Source organism: Hippoglossus hippoglossus, chromosome 7 (assembly GCF_009819705.1).
Source record: "Hippoglossus hippoglossus isolate fHipHip1 chromosome 7, fHipHip1.pri, whole genome shotgun sequence".
NCBI classification, from domain to species: Eukaryota; Metazoa; Chordata; class Actinopteri; order Pleuronectiformes; family Pleuronectidae; genus Hippoglossus; species Hippoglossus hippoglossus.
Window position 1 is genome coordinate 12,833,710 of NC_047157.1, and position 14,695 is coordinate 12,848,404.

At 40.6% G+C, this 14,695-nt stretch overlaps 2 protein-coding genes across 2 annotated transcripts; one reads left to right on the top strand and one right to left on the bottom strand.

Annotated features, from left to right (window-relative positions):
* The first annotated feature begins 313 nt into the window (after window positions 1-313).
* On the top strand, window positions 314-3,834 carry masp2 (mannan-binding lectin serine peptidase 2). The gene is made up of 7 exons (XM_034590110.1): window positions 314-408; window positions 482-704; window positions 781-958; window positions 1,794-1,925; window positions 2,999-3,195; window positions 3,431-3,591; window positions 3,700-3,834. The coding sequence occupies exons 1-6, from the start codon at window positions 401-403 to the stop codon at window positions 3,587-3,589; spliced, it is 897 nt and encodes a 298-aa protein (XP_034446001.1). The 5' UTR covers window positions 314-400; the 3' UTR covers window positions 3,590-3,591; window positions 3,700-3,834.
* A 4,627-nt stretch (window positions 3,835-8,461) lies between these two features.
* On the bottom strand, window positions 8,462-14,514 carry dffa (DNA fragmentation factor, alpha polypeptide). The gene is made up of 6 exons (XM_034590109.1): window positions 14,326-14,514; window positions 12,767-12,922; window positions 12,496-12,650; window positions 11,698-11,902; window positions 10,265-10,392; window positions 8,462-9,441 (listed from the first exon to the last, which is right to left on the bottom strand). The coding sequence occupies exons 1-6, from the start codon at window positions 14,417-14,419 to the stop codon at window positions 9,223-9,225; spliced, it is 957 nt and encodes a 318-aa protein (XP_034446000.1). The 5' UTR covers window positions 14,420-14,514; the 3' UTR covers window positions 8,462-9,222.
* Window positions 14,515-14,695: the final 181 nt, after the last annotated feature.

Genomic DNA, 14,695 nt, shown 5'->3' on the forward strand with positions numbered 1-14,695 from the left:
CAACACGCTCTACCTCCTGAGCCACAGCCACACACCACTGACAAAACATACCAAATTGTTGTAAACTTTACTTTTTCTTAGTCTGATGATTTCGATAAGCCACGTCATGCACATCGGTCCTCCTTCATGTCCTCTGATGAGTGCAGGGAGTTTTGGGGAAGAGGTATTTTGAGGTGACAAAACAGTTTAAGAGGAAGAATGAATATGAATTATTCTGACATTTCATCCGTCTGATAGATTTCTGTGTGACTGGGAGAGGTGGAGAATGATGACAAACCGATCATGTGCCTGTCTCACTTTGTTTACCTAAATGTCAGCCAGCCAGAACAGCTGGGTTCATTTACCCTCGGACCTGAGCCAGTGAGCTTGTTCCATAATATCCGGGGACTGCAAAGCCAACATGACCAGGTGAGTGTCACTGAGCATTTCTTTGCGTGAAATAATATTTGGAACTACTGGCAACACACCTAATTTTGCCCAGTGGGCGTTGTGTATTTGTCGTGTTCTCCCTCCTCCGTGTGTCGCTGAGTGTGGAACTGACAGGGCTGTATGGCAGCTTCACCTCCCCCAACTTCCCCCAGCCATACCCTGACAACCAGCACATAGCGTGGAACATCAGCGTCCCAGACGGTCACAGGGTCAAAGTCTACTTCACCCACTTCAGTGTGGAACCCTCCCACCGGTGTGAATACGACTACATCCAGGTACATGCTGGCGAAACCCACTCTCACTATCTGCACAGGAGTCTGTACTTAAAGGCCTCTGACCCTGTCACACCAGGTTTTGGCGGAGGGAAATGAAACCTTGCGGTTCTGTGGCGAGGAGGAGAAGAACTACGAAAGCGCTCCGAGGAACACCGTCATCCTGTCAGCCGGAAACCTCATGTCAGTGGTCTTTAGGAGCGACTACTCTAACGAGGGCCGATTCACGGGCTTCCGAGCGTTTTACACTGCAGAAGGTGATGCAGAATGGTGACATCTGAGGCCAGAGGGCAGATACGATTTTGTTGGCTGTAATTACACCAAGAATAATGGAGTTTACAGATAAATAATACCAGGATTACATAGTATACTGTATATATATTTTTTCTTTGTGATTAAAGTTTTAAAATACTAATTTATTTATACTACTATAATACTATAGCACCATACACAGGACAAATAATGACACAACAATAGCACACAGCTCCAATAAAGTGCAACATAAGTTATTAGAAGAAGTAACTTCATTTACATTCAACTATCCGACTGTAATAATGCAATACTTTAAACATAGTTTGGCTGTTTAAAGAGTAATTTGGCTACTACTTCTCCTTCCTCCTATTTTTCATTTTGCAAGCATCCTTACATAAAAAAAATACGTGACTCCCCTCAATTTTCATTACAAAGTCCGTCTTTTATCTTCCATTACTTTTAGTATTCTGCAGTTGATATCAACCAAGAAGGGAAAAAGTGAAAATAAGCTTTTACAGCAACTAATACTTTTCCAACTGAATGTAACAGTCTCACCTCGGCAGCAGCTGCAGCAGCTTTATTAAAATGTTCATTCAACATCTGGTCGTTGGTTAGTTTCAGACAATTTATGACACATTTTTATGAGAGACGCTGTTAAGACAAAGTAGATTTATTACATTTGAAAGATGGTGACCTCCACTCCCCGGAAAGTTGCAGACCTCAAATCATTATTACTACAAGAGATAATTCACCCTTTCCCTGTGTAATGTACGTTAATGAATGAAAATAAGTACATATTTATGATGTAGTGTTTGTCTCTTTAACCTCTCTACCTCACAGATATCAATGAATGTCTGTCCAAGATTGAAGATGAGAAAGCTTGTGACCATTTCTGCCACAATTACATCGGTGGGTTTTACTGCACGTGCAGACGAGGATACCTTCTACACGACAACAAAAGAACCTGCACAGGTAAGAGCCGTGCAGACCTGAGCTTAATCAGAGTCAGACCCTTTGTCGTGAGGCTGAAGTGTCACTGTATATTGATCTGTGTAAATGGGGCTCCTCACGACCCCACAGCAGATGTCGATGCCCATTAGTGTGCATTGACCTGTTTGAGGCATCGGCAACAACAAATTTCAATTCCAAAATATTTGTTGACGCGGAACTGTATTAATGACACAGCTCGCACATTTGTAAACGTGGTATGAAGGTGTTAATAAAAACAAGTAGCTGCTAATTTCGAGACTTGGTTGAAAATGACATCCCACTGCTGCGCGGTGAACTACGTCATTTGTCTTTAAAAATGCTCTCGATACTTCACAGAGCAAATCTTCAACAAAAGTATTTTCTGACCTTTCACACCAGGGCCCACGGTTCACAGAGTCCTGCAGTGGGGTGTATTCGGTGCTAGCTGTCCTGTGCTGACTCATTTCAGAGTGAAAAGGCAAACTGATGCACAAAGTAGTTGATCTCTGCCAGCTGGTGCAGAGCAAGGTTAATTACTGTCGATTCCAGAGGGAAAAGCAACTTCAAAATGGTGTTAAAAATTGATACCTGTGTGCGGCGCTAATAGTGTACTGACAACAGGTAATTTATCACAATTACCAGCTGATGTGCTTTAAATTATTATTCTTTGCCGGAGGAACAAGGTTGACAAAACAAATCATGCAATGAATGGGCAAAAAAAATGATTATCTGCCTGGAGTTTGTACTAATTATATGAATTACAGCAACTCAGCCTCTTTGCAATGCTCGTTTGTTTCTGTCTGCAACGGCATCTGCACACACTTGCCGGGGCAGTAATGCAAACCTAAATGAATTAATGGTGCCAGGAAATATCTCAATTCTCATAAAAAAAACGTATTTTCATCTAATCAAGAAAACATTTTCATACTCTGAGGCACTTTCAAGTAGAACCCTCATTCATCAGTTTGACAAATTAACATTCAGGAGTTGCAAAGATGTGAACACTGAAAACACAAATGGTTAGTTTGAAAAGTTACCACATTTAAAAGGGGTTTTAATGAGACTCCTCCTCACAGTGCCGTGCCACAGCCAGGTGTTGACCTCACCATCGGGGGTCCTGACCAGTCCCGGCTACCCGAACCCTTACCCTCCCTTGATTCAATGTGACCACACCATCCGCCTGCCAGAGGGCTACAGGATAATCCTGGACTTCCTGGAAACCTTTGACATAGAGGGACACCAAGATGTCCCCTGTCCATATGATATGTTGAAGGTTAGTCATGTGACTTTAGGACTTGACAAACACACCCACACACGCACGAGGTGATGATTAGCAATGTATTCCTACTCATGCTTGCGGAGGCAGTCTGTCATTGACTTGTCCTCCTCGGGTGATATACCGTGTGGCCATTCGTTTTGCTGCATATTTAAGTTTGGCTGGACATCAGTCAGGCAAACATTTAATGACTCAACATGCCCGTCTCTTATTTGTCATTCCTCTTCTACAGATTTCGACAGCTGGACAGGAGTACGGACCCTTCTGTGGATCAACCGCACCAGCCCGCATCGACACAGGAAGTTACCAAGTGCATGTTAGGTTCAGTTCTGATACTGGTGGCAAAAACAAGGGGTGGCAGATCAAGTACACGAGCAGGCTGAATGCCTGACTTTAACTTCAGACTGACGGCTTGTTGCCACGGACATTGTGCATGTCGTTATACACAACCTGAACATTTTATGGTGACTTCTACGGTGGAGCAACTTCGCATAACCATAATTTTTGTGATGAAGTTTGGATATTGTGTTCAGGCTAGCAGACGTCTTTTCTTAAAGGAGATATATTTGCTCATATTTCAGTTAAAATTTTTTAAATTTTGTTCTTATTTGAAAAGGTTTACATATTCCTTTTATTAGCCTCGGCCTGTAATGCTTGGTTTTGAGCATGGCCACACATACGTGAACGCAGGTGAAAGATAATCACATGTTCACCGAGGTTGATCTCTGTGGATTTGCTTCACCCCAGGAAGTAAATGTTTTATTCACCCCCCCTCGCTTGCACAGAATGGAAGTGCATGTGACCGTGCCCTTAAGCTCCTGTCTCTTTAAGGACCGTGTGGGAAATGTCGGTCTCTTGCCGCGTGATTCTCTTGCAAGGGGGCATGTCAGACTAACCACCTCATGTAGGTACATTATGCAAAATTTCACAATCCTTTGCAAATCGGCTACATACACAAGATACAATATATAACACACTAGAGCCGAGGTCTTCAACAGGGGGTCCTGGTCTTCCCACAAATTTAAATGTCTTTAAATATACATTAACATGAATCCAACATATTGTAGCGAACGGATAAATGGAGGCAGAAGACGTTATCTTCCAGTCAGCAATGCACACATTGTGTATTATTTGAATAGCTTAGTATTGAATGCACAATAACAGGGTAGCTATGTTTATACATGGCACTAGGCCCAGTTTAATATAAAACACAATTTTATACAATATATATAGTAGGGGGTCCCTGCTCCATCTCTCCATCAGTTTGGGGGTCCTTGGCCTGAAAAACGTTGAAGACCCCTGCACTAGAGGAAAGGGAAAAACTGAATAAAGAATAATATATCTACTTTAATGCTTCTTTAATATGACATCGTGAACTTGGCACTACAAAGACCTCCCAAACTTCAAGCTATTTCATTGTGTGTATCTAATTTTATTGTTTTGATCAACAATCATTTTTAACCTCTTTTATAATTTTGCTTAATTTTTATTTTTCTACTGCAAATAAACTCAGGCTAAGAAAAAACTGTTGTTTTAACTTACTTTTATTTAGACATACAGTATATTGGCATTATTGTATAAAACCTGTGGCTCTATGTGACCAAACAACAATTAGGATTCAAAAAGATTATCCCACAAAATACCGTAGCTGAGTATAAACAATTCTCCTGCTGTATTCTCACTTGAGACGGGGGCGCATTTTAACACCCTGGCAGAAACAATAAATTAACTCCTTTTAAAATATTCTGGAAGTCCCTGAGTCTCGTCTGAGAAGCTGGTCCTTTAACCTTCATACATTATGCAGCTTGTTCTCAGCAACCCCAGCTCTGCTCCTCTATCAAAACACTCATTACAGGCTTCTTTAGTCCCATGAAATTGCCTCTCATTGGACACCTTTGCATTGACTGACTAACATTTCCTCCATCTGTGGCCCACAAGTGGTGCAGAAGAGCATGCCTGATGTGAGGAGGAATCACTTGTGTTGATTTACTTCCACTGTTCCCGTTATTCTAGTGTCAGATTTTTCCCTTCGTGTTTCTTGGAATTACAGCAGGTTGAGTTCCTGTGATTTCTTGTATTTTTTTTTAAAAACCATCACTATATTAACATTGAATGAGCTGTTATGCTGCTACACACTGAGTAAGGAAGGGTACTGACCCATAAAGCACATCACCTTGGCATTTGCAACCCAACAGAATTGTAAGCTCCTCGGTGGACATGAGTCCTCTCAGAGTTATCTGACCACATTGGCATAAAGTTCATTTCCAGCACGAAAGGCCCAGACAGTCCTCGGGGCAACTGGGTGCTTACAGATTAAACCTGCAGTTTTTTACTTGGGCACTGCTACACTGACAATCATATCCACCAAGACAGTGTCACACATGACAGCACAATCGACTGATCTGGTACCACACACACTCACAGTTCAGCCTAGTTGGGGCCAATTCCACAGGAATTACGCACACCATGAAACCCATTAGCCATCTGTTGGAAAATATGTAGCAGCAGCATGCAGCCAACAGGGTTACAGCTAGGAAACACATCCTATTTGTAGACAACCCGGTATCTCATGCATGAACTTACTGTATGTGAGGAAAGATGTATAAAGAAGGTTTACTATGTCAGAAACGTTTTTTTCTTATCGCCTCCACCATTGAGGTTATGTTTTTGCCCCTGTCTGCTGGTTTGTTGCTTGATACATTTTTTTGTCAGCCGGATTCCACAAAAACTTAGAAGGATGGGACACGAGTAAAAAAAAGAAACAACATTTTTGACAAAATTAGAGATCCAGGTAGAGATCCAGGAATTCTTTCAAGACATTTTCCCAGATTTCCCCAGGAAAAATTCATGGATCTTGATGAAATAAATCTGGCATATTTAGGGAACAGATATGAGTGTGTGCAATTTGGTGCAGATACAAATGATTTGTTTATGTATTGGATTTTGACTTCGTGGACATTGAAAACCGTTTATAGAAAAAGCCAATTCTCTCCCTGTCTTATTTGCTGTTGTAGGTTCCTAAAGAGGCAGCAATATTAAACTAAGACTGTTTCATAACCAGTTAAAAAACTCCTTTTAGGGTCTTTAAAGCTGCTGTTGGTAAGATTTGAGATTTGGTGAGCATTAAATATATAATAACCTTTCAGAAGAATGTAACTCAAGCAATCTGAGACCAAACTAGACTCCTGCACTTCCTCTAGGCTCTGTTAATCTGGCCCATGATGGGAGACTTTGACCAGAGCAGTTCACTAACCCTATAGGTTGTTCTCTTAAGCATGTCATGCATGCTCATCTCTTTGGTGAAAAGCCTGCCCTGAATCAATGGCTAACACTATGGGTGCCCTTCTAGTTGTTAATGTTCTGATCCTTTACTATTGAGCATTTGGGGTATTTAACCAGAGCTTATAGCTTTGTGGCCAAAATCAATGTTGTGCATCACAGCTCAATGCTCAGCTTTTGAGTAAATCCTCAGAGCACAATGCTGTGCACTTAAACACTGCTAATTAACATACTTGAAAATAAAAACATTTGAAAAAACAAAGAGGACACAAGCACTGTCAAAAGTTTGAGTTTATTTACCACCATTCAACATGTGTATCAAAGGTACCTTATACTGCACAATCATATTCAAGTTCCCATTCTAACAACTACGTGTTTCAATTAAATACTACATGTGAATGTGCTGGAGAACTGACACGGGGAAGTTCTTAGAAGCTTTAAGTGGTGTGACGTGTTACTTTTGACGAAACCTCTTGACCCAATAATGCACATACAGGAGATCTTTCTAAAAAACAAGCTGGTGGTGACAACTCAATCTCGCCACAACATAAAAAAAAGATGATCCTCCCGCAAATTCAAGTCCACCATCATTTGTGTTCTTTGTTTGAGAGACAGATGAAGCGATGACAGGCACGACAAAGGCCATCTTCTCCGTGACCTATGAGTCATGCGGACCTGCACACATCGAACACACCGATGCATATCACGTAGCCACTGGACTGATACATAGCCTCCTAATAGTATATAATTGATAGTGTTAAAGAGTGCTCATCCAGAAATACAGGTTCTCAATAATTCAAAGATGAAGCTTTGTCATTCAAAATGTCAGCCATAATGGGCTCAGTGAGGCTTGCATGTATGTGTCATACATCTCGTCTTGTCTCACACTTTACTGGTGGAATGATAAATTAGCCCGTGTGATCCATTCAAATAGATGTATTTATTGACGCAGAGTTTTGACACAATTATGTCTACTCGATTTTAGGATTTGCATATATGTCATAAAAATTGGCACTCTCCGAAGGATCAAGGTCACGGGTTCTGTCTGCACTCCATGTCATTCTAACGTAGTGCAAGTTACTTTGGCATTGAGTTTTGTGCATGTTCCCACCATACTATTGTATTTCTACTATTCAATATTCCACATACTGAATCTACTAATAGTAACAGGTCAGTAAATTATGATATTTCACACCTTTTGGTAGAGTCCCACCGATTTTCTTGGCTATTTCTTGGCTAGAAAATCATATCATATGATCCGATATGAGCCGTTCACAGACTTATTGGTATCCGCGTTTGTTTGCGGATATACACAGATGGGAAAACGTTTATCTTACAGAATACAGGATGTGGATTTATGTTTGCATTTTCCGAAAAGAAAAGAAAAAAATTGTGATTTCCTTCATTCAAATCATATTAATTTTTTTATTTATGGCTATTTATAATAAAGTTGACTGTAAAATATCAAGCCTATAGTTTTTTGTCATAAAGGTTTCATAACGACATCTTAGGAATCACTGCCAAATTTTATTTTTGCATAATTACATCGGCCAATGTATTGGTATCAGAAATCTTTCACTCCCTTATATCTGTATTGGCATTAGCCTCCAAAAATCTATATCTGTCGGACTCTACAAAGTAGCCCACACATGAAGAGTGTGGTGAAAGATGAAAAGGAAAATACCAAATTCAGTTCTATTAACACATTTGGTTTTTTTTCCACAACAATTTATCAATTTCTTGACATTGAGAGTCTATTTGTAAACATTATAAGTGATTGTAATAAAAGTAAACTTTTGATACAGAGCTCTAGTGGGGTCAGTACATGTCTCTTTTTGCAGGGGTCACTGGGACGGGAGTGTTATACGGTACAGGATCAGCCTGGCTAGCAGCTGATTGAAATAAGAGCACACTGCTACTTTCAACGTCACAAAAGATCCCCTGAATTCAAAATGTAAATGTCCATTCTGTGATGGCCCTTTTAAATTATTTCAAAAACACAATATAATCAGTTTTGTTGCTCACTATGAACTGGACATCAACTGGGTTTCTTTGACTAGCTGAAAGTATATTTCTTACTTATATTCAACTTAAATGTGTGCATAAAAAAAAAAGCAGTGCATAATTTCTGTCTTAATTGGCAATTATAATGAGGAGCACATAGTAAACAATAATACTGGGAAACTGATTCAACAATAACAGTTTTTATAAAAACTTAGACGCAAAACCAGCAATAGCAGCTTCAAAATTCGTCTGATAGTCCACTGAATTGGGAGAATGGTGTCTTTTATATTCCCAGTCCCCAATGAAAAATCACTTACATGCTCGGACATGGATCCCAACAGAAGTGATATGTGAACTTGTGATCTGAATAGGTGCTGGCAGGTTAATTGTGACCCTACATGAACAGAACCAGGCTGCTGAAACTGCCTGCTGCTTTCAGCTCCATATTGAACAGATTTTTTTTTTACATAGATATGTTTATATGTGTATATATGTATATTTTTACAGCCTGGCACAAATTAAGGAGCCAATAGAAAGCTGCAACTAGTGGTTAAAACCTCTTGCGGCAAAAGCGCTCAGGTGGTTTTGCAAGTTTTACAAAGTGATGCAAACATCAACATTATTAGCATTCATAGATTCCAGCATTATGTATATTATCAGTACCACAGGACAAATCCCATTCTACTGACCCTGAGGCAGGTAGTGTGAATTCTTATCAGTCTCTGCTCAGGTGAAGCTGGCCTAGTCCCTGCCTCTGGCTGCCGTTCGTTTGCCCTGCGCGTTCTTCCCACCGGCCTGCCGGCTGCTGTCCAGCTGTGTGCTCCTGACGGACTGCACGGCCTGGACCTGCTGAAGACGTGTGGCCAGCTCGGCCTTGCAGGCCTGCAGCAGGTCTGCCGTCCTGGATGAGTCCCAGCCCAGCACCTGCTGCATAGCTTCAACCCCTCTGCTCGCTACCATCTAAGGACACAGGGAAGAGCCTTCATTTCCAACGTGAACATGTGAGATTTTATACTAATTTATGGTTTCTGGATACACATGTACAAACAAATGCAATCCAATCAGACAGCCATGTAATAAATACTATCCAAATCCTATTCTCTGTGGATAATATAATGTTCAGCTTCTATTGACAATGTGTCAGATAGATTTTGATTTGCGGTTTAGGTAGTTGTGTTGATATATTGGACTAAAGGATAGTGACAGTAGTTTCCACTCCTTGTTGTGTGTATTGAGTGTGGATACCCGACCCGAGTCCGTTGAGGACCCAGCGGCTCAGACAAAGGTTTTCTAGATATTCAGGGTTGGTCTGGATTCGATCACATTGGCTGAGCTATCTTCTTGATCTTTTTTTACACTACACATGAATGTAATCGTGAAAACATCGGGCTGGGGTCAGGTTACAGGACACATATAGTAGAATGTCTGTCCGGTTCTGGTCGGGCTCAGGTAGTTTCTCTCAGGCTTAGCTAAATTAAATACCCTCTGGATTACATAAGAGAATGTGGATGTGTCGTGTCAGTTTTACATAATTGCATAATCATTTCTACAGCTGCTACTCAAATAGGTATGTTGCAGAATAAGCCATGAAGGAATGATACAGGAAGTTGTTGTTGGATGTACATGTTGGAATCTCAGGTCTGATTAAATCCACTGTAAATCCTGAACCTTTTTAAGAAACCCTGGATCTGCATTTGAAGTTACACACAGTACATTCATAAAAGTCTAATTTGGGTTATTTGTATCTGCAGAGATGTTGAGGCAGATTGGACGGTTGGACTACCTGCAGGTCTTCAGTGGAGAGCCTGGTCTCTGGGCTTGTTTTGCCTTTCAAGACCATCAGAGTCCTGGACATGAATCCAGATGCGGAGTCCACTTCCATGCCGTCTGGCATATCCACCTCTCCAGCCCCTGACATATCAAACAAGTTTTCTCTCAGGATCATTTGTTGTATAAAGAGTTCACAGTTACCACTTGGGAAAAAACAAGCAGAGACAACGGTTCCACCTAGTGCCCAAAATGCACAAGCACACCTTTTCCCTTACACGTAATGATAAATACTGTATGCCAGCAGAGGGAATAGACTGATTACTGATTTATCAGTAAGTGTTGGTAGTGTTTCTATTGTTTACAGCTGCAAAATTATTGCTGGTACTGCATATCATGAAGATGCAATACAAGACTCCGTAGAGGGTTTCAAATATGAAACAACGAATCCATGAGACAGGTGGCAAGGCAAGGAGAGAGAAAGAAGAGAAAAATAAAGAGGAAGAGTGAGAGAGGTAGATTTAACTAGCTAACATCAACCTAGGTAGATTTTTATTACCTGCAGTTTTTTCTAGATGATTCCACAGCATGTAATTCTTAAAATCAAAATAATTCAAGAAGTCTTCCTGTTTGATTCAGTTTGTTGTGACAATATGCTCTGCCACTTAGCACATAAAAAAACTAAAATTTATATGAACACGTATCTATTTAAATATTGACCAATTGAATACAAATAGTTTTCTTAGTTACTAAATCAAATACATGTATAGATGTTTATAAAGAGTTCTTTTCACATCACAAGACTCCTCAGAATTTCTTAGTGCGGCAGTCTAACATGCTGGTTAAGGGTTTGTCACGATCCTTTATCAAAAGAATGAGCACTTTCTGGGTCATTAACTTCCTGTGGGAGCGATACAATCATAGACTTGTATTGATTACTTTGTTGGATGTTGTACTCATGCTTATTGATTATAATGAGGGAAGATTAATGAGCACCTCTGGCATATTAAGACTCATAGACGTATTTATTTTACGGCAAACATATATGAAATGGCTTTTATATGATTATCATAAACTAATTCGATTAGATACACAGATAAAAGAAAAGATAATATCACAGAAACAGAACTATTTTATTTAACGGAAAGATTGACTTCTCAAAGGTTGCTGTGATAGGTTTGCCGAGCCAATAATATAACTGCTGGTTTTCCATGAGAACTCTATGTGACAGAATATTTCTGTGAGATACTAAATAAAGCTTCCGAGGTTTATTTGATGTAACTGAAATACAAAAACTGAAATAACTTTCTAACTTATCACATGTGTCAAAGAAGCCACAGTATAAACAATGAAACCTCTTTAGTGTGTAGGCAAGAATAACATGTCCCAGATCTTTATTTGGGAAAAACATTTTTAAATTGGAAAAACCACATAATGACAAAGCCATACCTCCCTGGCTGGGCTGACTCGGCTCTTCCTGCTGCTTGTCCTCTTTTTCCGCAGCTTTGAGGTAGAGCTGGAGCAACTCCTTGGACTGTCTCTCCTCCTCCCTTCTGTCCAAAACCCTCTGCAGTGTCTCCTGTAGGTCCACAGCCTTCTTCTCTTGGAAGCCCAGAGCAGAGGCTAGCTCAGGGCATGGGGCATCTACTAAAGTCTGGATCAGCAGGACACACAAAAGAATACTTATAATGGACAGCTGTTTTTTTTTCTATTGTTGACTATAGAAAAGTTTATAGAATATTCCCAAACTTATCCTCTAACAGGAAAGATATTAAGGGCGTTTTCAAACCGAAAAGTTTAGATCAGGCCTGAACCCAGGTTCATGTCTTTGTTACATTGTTTGTACTTGATCTGGTTAGATTTGGTTTCACATTGTTATTCAGGGAGTGAACTAAAGACTTCTGTGTGACATATGTACGACCTGTTGTCATCACTTATGTGGGCTGCATCTATCTATACTTGATATTAAGTGTCTTTGAGTTTCTTGAGAGGCGCTATATAAAAAAAGTAGTATTATAGATTGGTTTGTCTTACGTTGGCATATTGTCAATTTGTCTGTCTCAACTGTCTCAACTTCTTGCAGTTGGTCCCAAAGTCTGTACCATCCAAAAAAGTGTTTTCACACTGTAAACAAATTCAACCATGGTTTTCTGGTAGTACCATTTCCATATTGTTTCCTTCCCAGTGCATACTGGGATAGTCATGACAGCAGCTGCTGTTTGTAAAACAGAAGAATAATGTTGGTACCTGTAAGTCGTCCTCAGACAAGAGGATGATGCTGGCCAAGTCCTGCTTCAGCTGCTGAGCCAGGCCCCACCAGGGGGCTACAAGGCCGAGGGCATCCACAGTATCATTCTCCAGAATCACAGACTCCCTGGCCATCCAGGCTGTGCCACCATCCACTACAATGAGAGGTAAACTGAGCACCTAAACACACAAGGCTGAGCATTTCACTGTTAAAATGTTAAGAATCACTTCAGACTGTAGCCAGATCTCTGACAGAAGTAAACCTGCTTACTCTTGCGAAGTGGAGACCATGATTCTTTTTCATGCAACAGCATGAACTTTGTGTTTGGGGGTAAACACAAGAAGTAGGACTGATCCTCTACTATCGTCCCATCATCCTCTAGGACCACTGTGACCTGGTCACTGGGACACCCGAGGAACTCAGACCCTGCAGGAAGAGAGAGAGATGAGAGACTGTACAGGTCGAATGTGTGAATATGCTTCATTATGAGCACCTCTTTGACACATCGACATCTTTGGCCATGTTGCCATGTTTCAGAGCCAAAATAAGTAGGACAACCGGTCCCAAGCTTGAATGTCTTAAGCAGCCAACTCACATACCAGCTGATCATCAGCTGATTCCAGCAAATACCGATGACTTCTGTACTTTAAACAAGTCCATCCAATAAAGATGTCACCTCCTCTTTCATCACAGCTGCTCCTCCCTGTCATCCAGTACACTGCTGTTGCATTCTTGAGTCCCTCTGCCTCCTTAACCTGAGGCTTGGATTTTAAAATGACGTATTCCTCATGCCAATGATAAATACATAATTTAGTTAATGTGTCTGGTGGGTTTGCTTCTCATAGATTTGGTTTTTGGGGTCTTTAATTACCTCCACCAAGGAGATTATGTTTTCACTCTTGTCTGTTTGTTTGTAAACAAGATCAGGGGGCAAATCCAGTTTTTCAACAATGGAACCATTTTCCTAGGGAATAACTCATGGATCTCGATGAAAAGAATTAGGCAAAATTAGGGGACACCATTGAAAGCAATTGATGACATTATAATTAGATCACAAAATGAATCTTCAAATGCATTTTTTAAATGACATGCTTCCAGGTATTGTCACATCACCAGTCACCAAAACTTTTGTATCCATCTATACATCTCTAGAAATCGACAATTTGTAGTCATAGTCCCAGAAGAGCAACACTGATGTAATCTAACATACAAGCTGCATCTAACGCTTTGTGATCTTCAAATTACTTTTAATTGTTTCACTTTGCTTTTTCAAACTGTTTCCTATTGTTTGCTTTACATGTTTGACTGGTAAAGCACCCCTGTAACTGTGTTTTGAAAGATACAAAAGATACTACATATCAAGTTTATTATTATAATAATTATTATCATTACTACATGTGTGACTTCCAGCTCTACTGGGCAGACAGCTTGAGGATTGCAGTGATGCGGGCAACGCCTGCTGACGAGCACTGAAGGAATGAGCAGGACACTGAGGCAGCTCTCTGACTTTTCATGTTGGTCTCCTGCAAGTTCCAACAGGACCCCTGACAGATAAGTGAGGTTCACGTGTGCAGCAGAATACCAGCAGAGTTTAACCTGTCAGTGACCAGGATCTACATTAAAACAGTCGTGTTACAGGTTCACACCAGAGCCCAGACCGAATCACAGATAAGTGGGATCACAGTAAGACACAGATCACATCCACTCGAGGCTGTTTCACTTTGACGTCCCATGTTTCTGTGTCTTGTAGAGTGGGTGTTACATTAGAATCTGTACATCTCCACTGTCATTCAGACACGTTTACAAGTTGAACCCATTCAGCAGCTCACCTCTTATCTTCAGCTCCGCCAGGGAGGGAACAACCAGCCCGTAGGACTTCTGTCGTGTGAAGTTACACACCTTACACGGCCGTATGTCCGCCATTCTGGCCTTTATGTTCCCTAACTCACGTCTATTCTTCCTCTTCAGATGCTCACTGGGAATAACCAAACAGACTCCTGTCTTCGAACCAACGCGGAACTGCCGCGGTGACGCTAAGGACGCTGGGATATGTAGTTTTATACAACGCCAAGAAGGCAAAGAGGTGACAACAGAGCTGTAAATCTCCAATGTGATAAAACATAACATAATATATGTTGTATTGTATTATAATATAATATTTTAAAAAGACTTGTCACAAGTAAGCAATTTAAACAGTAC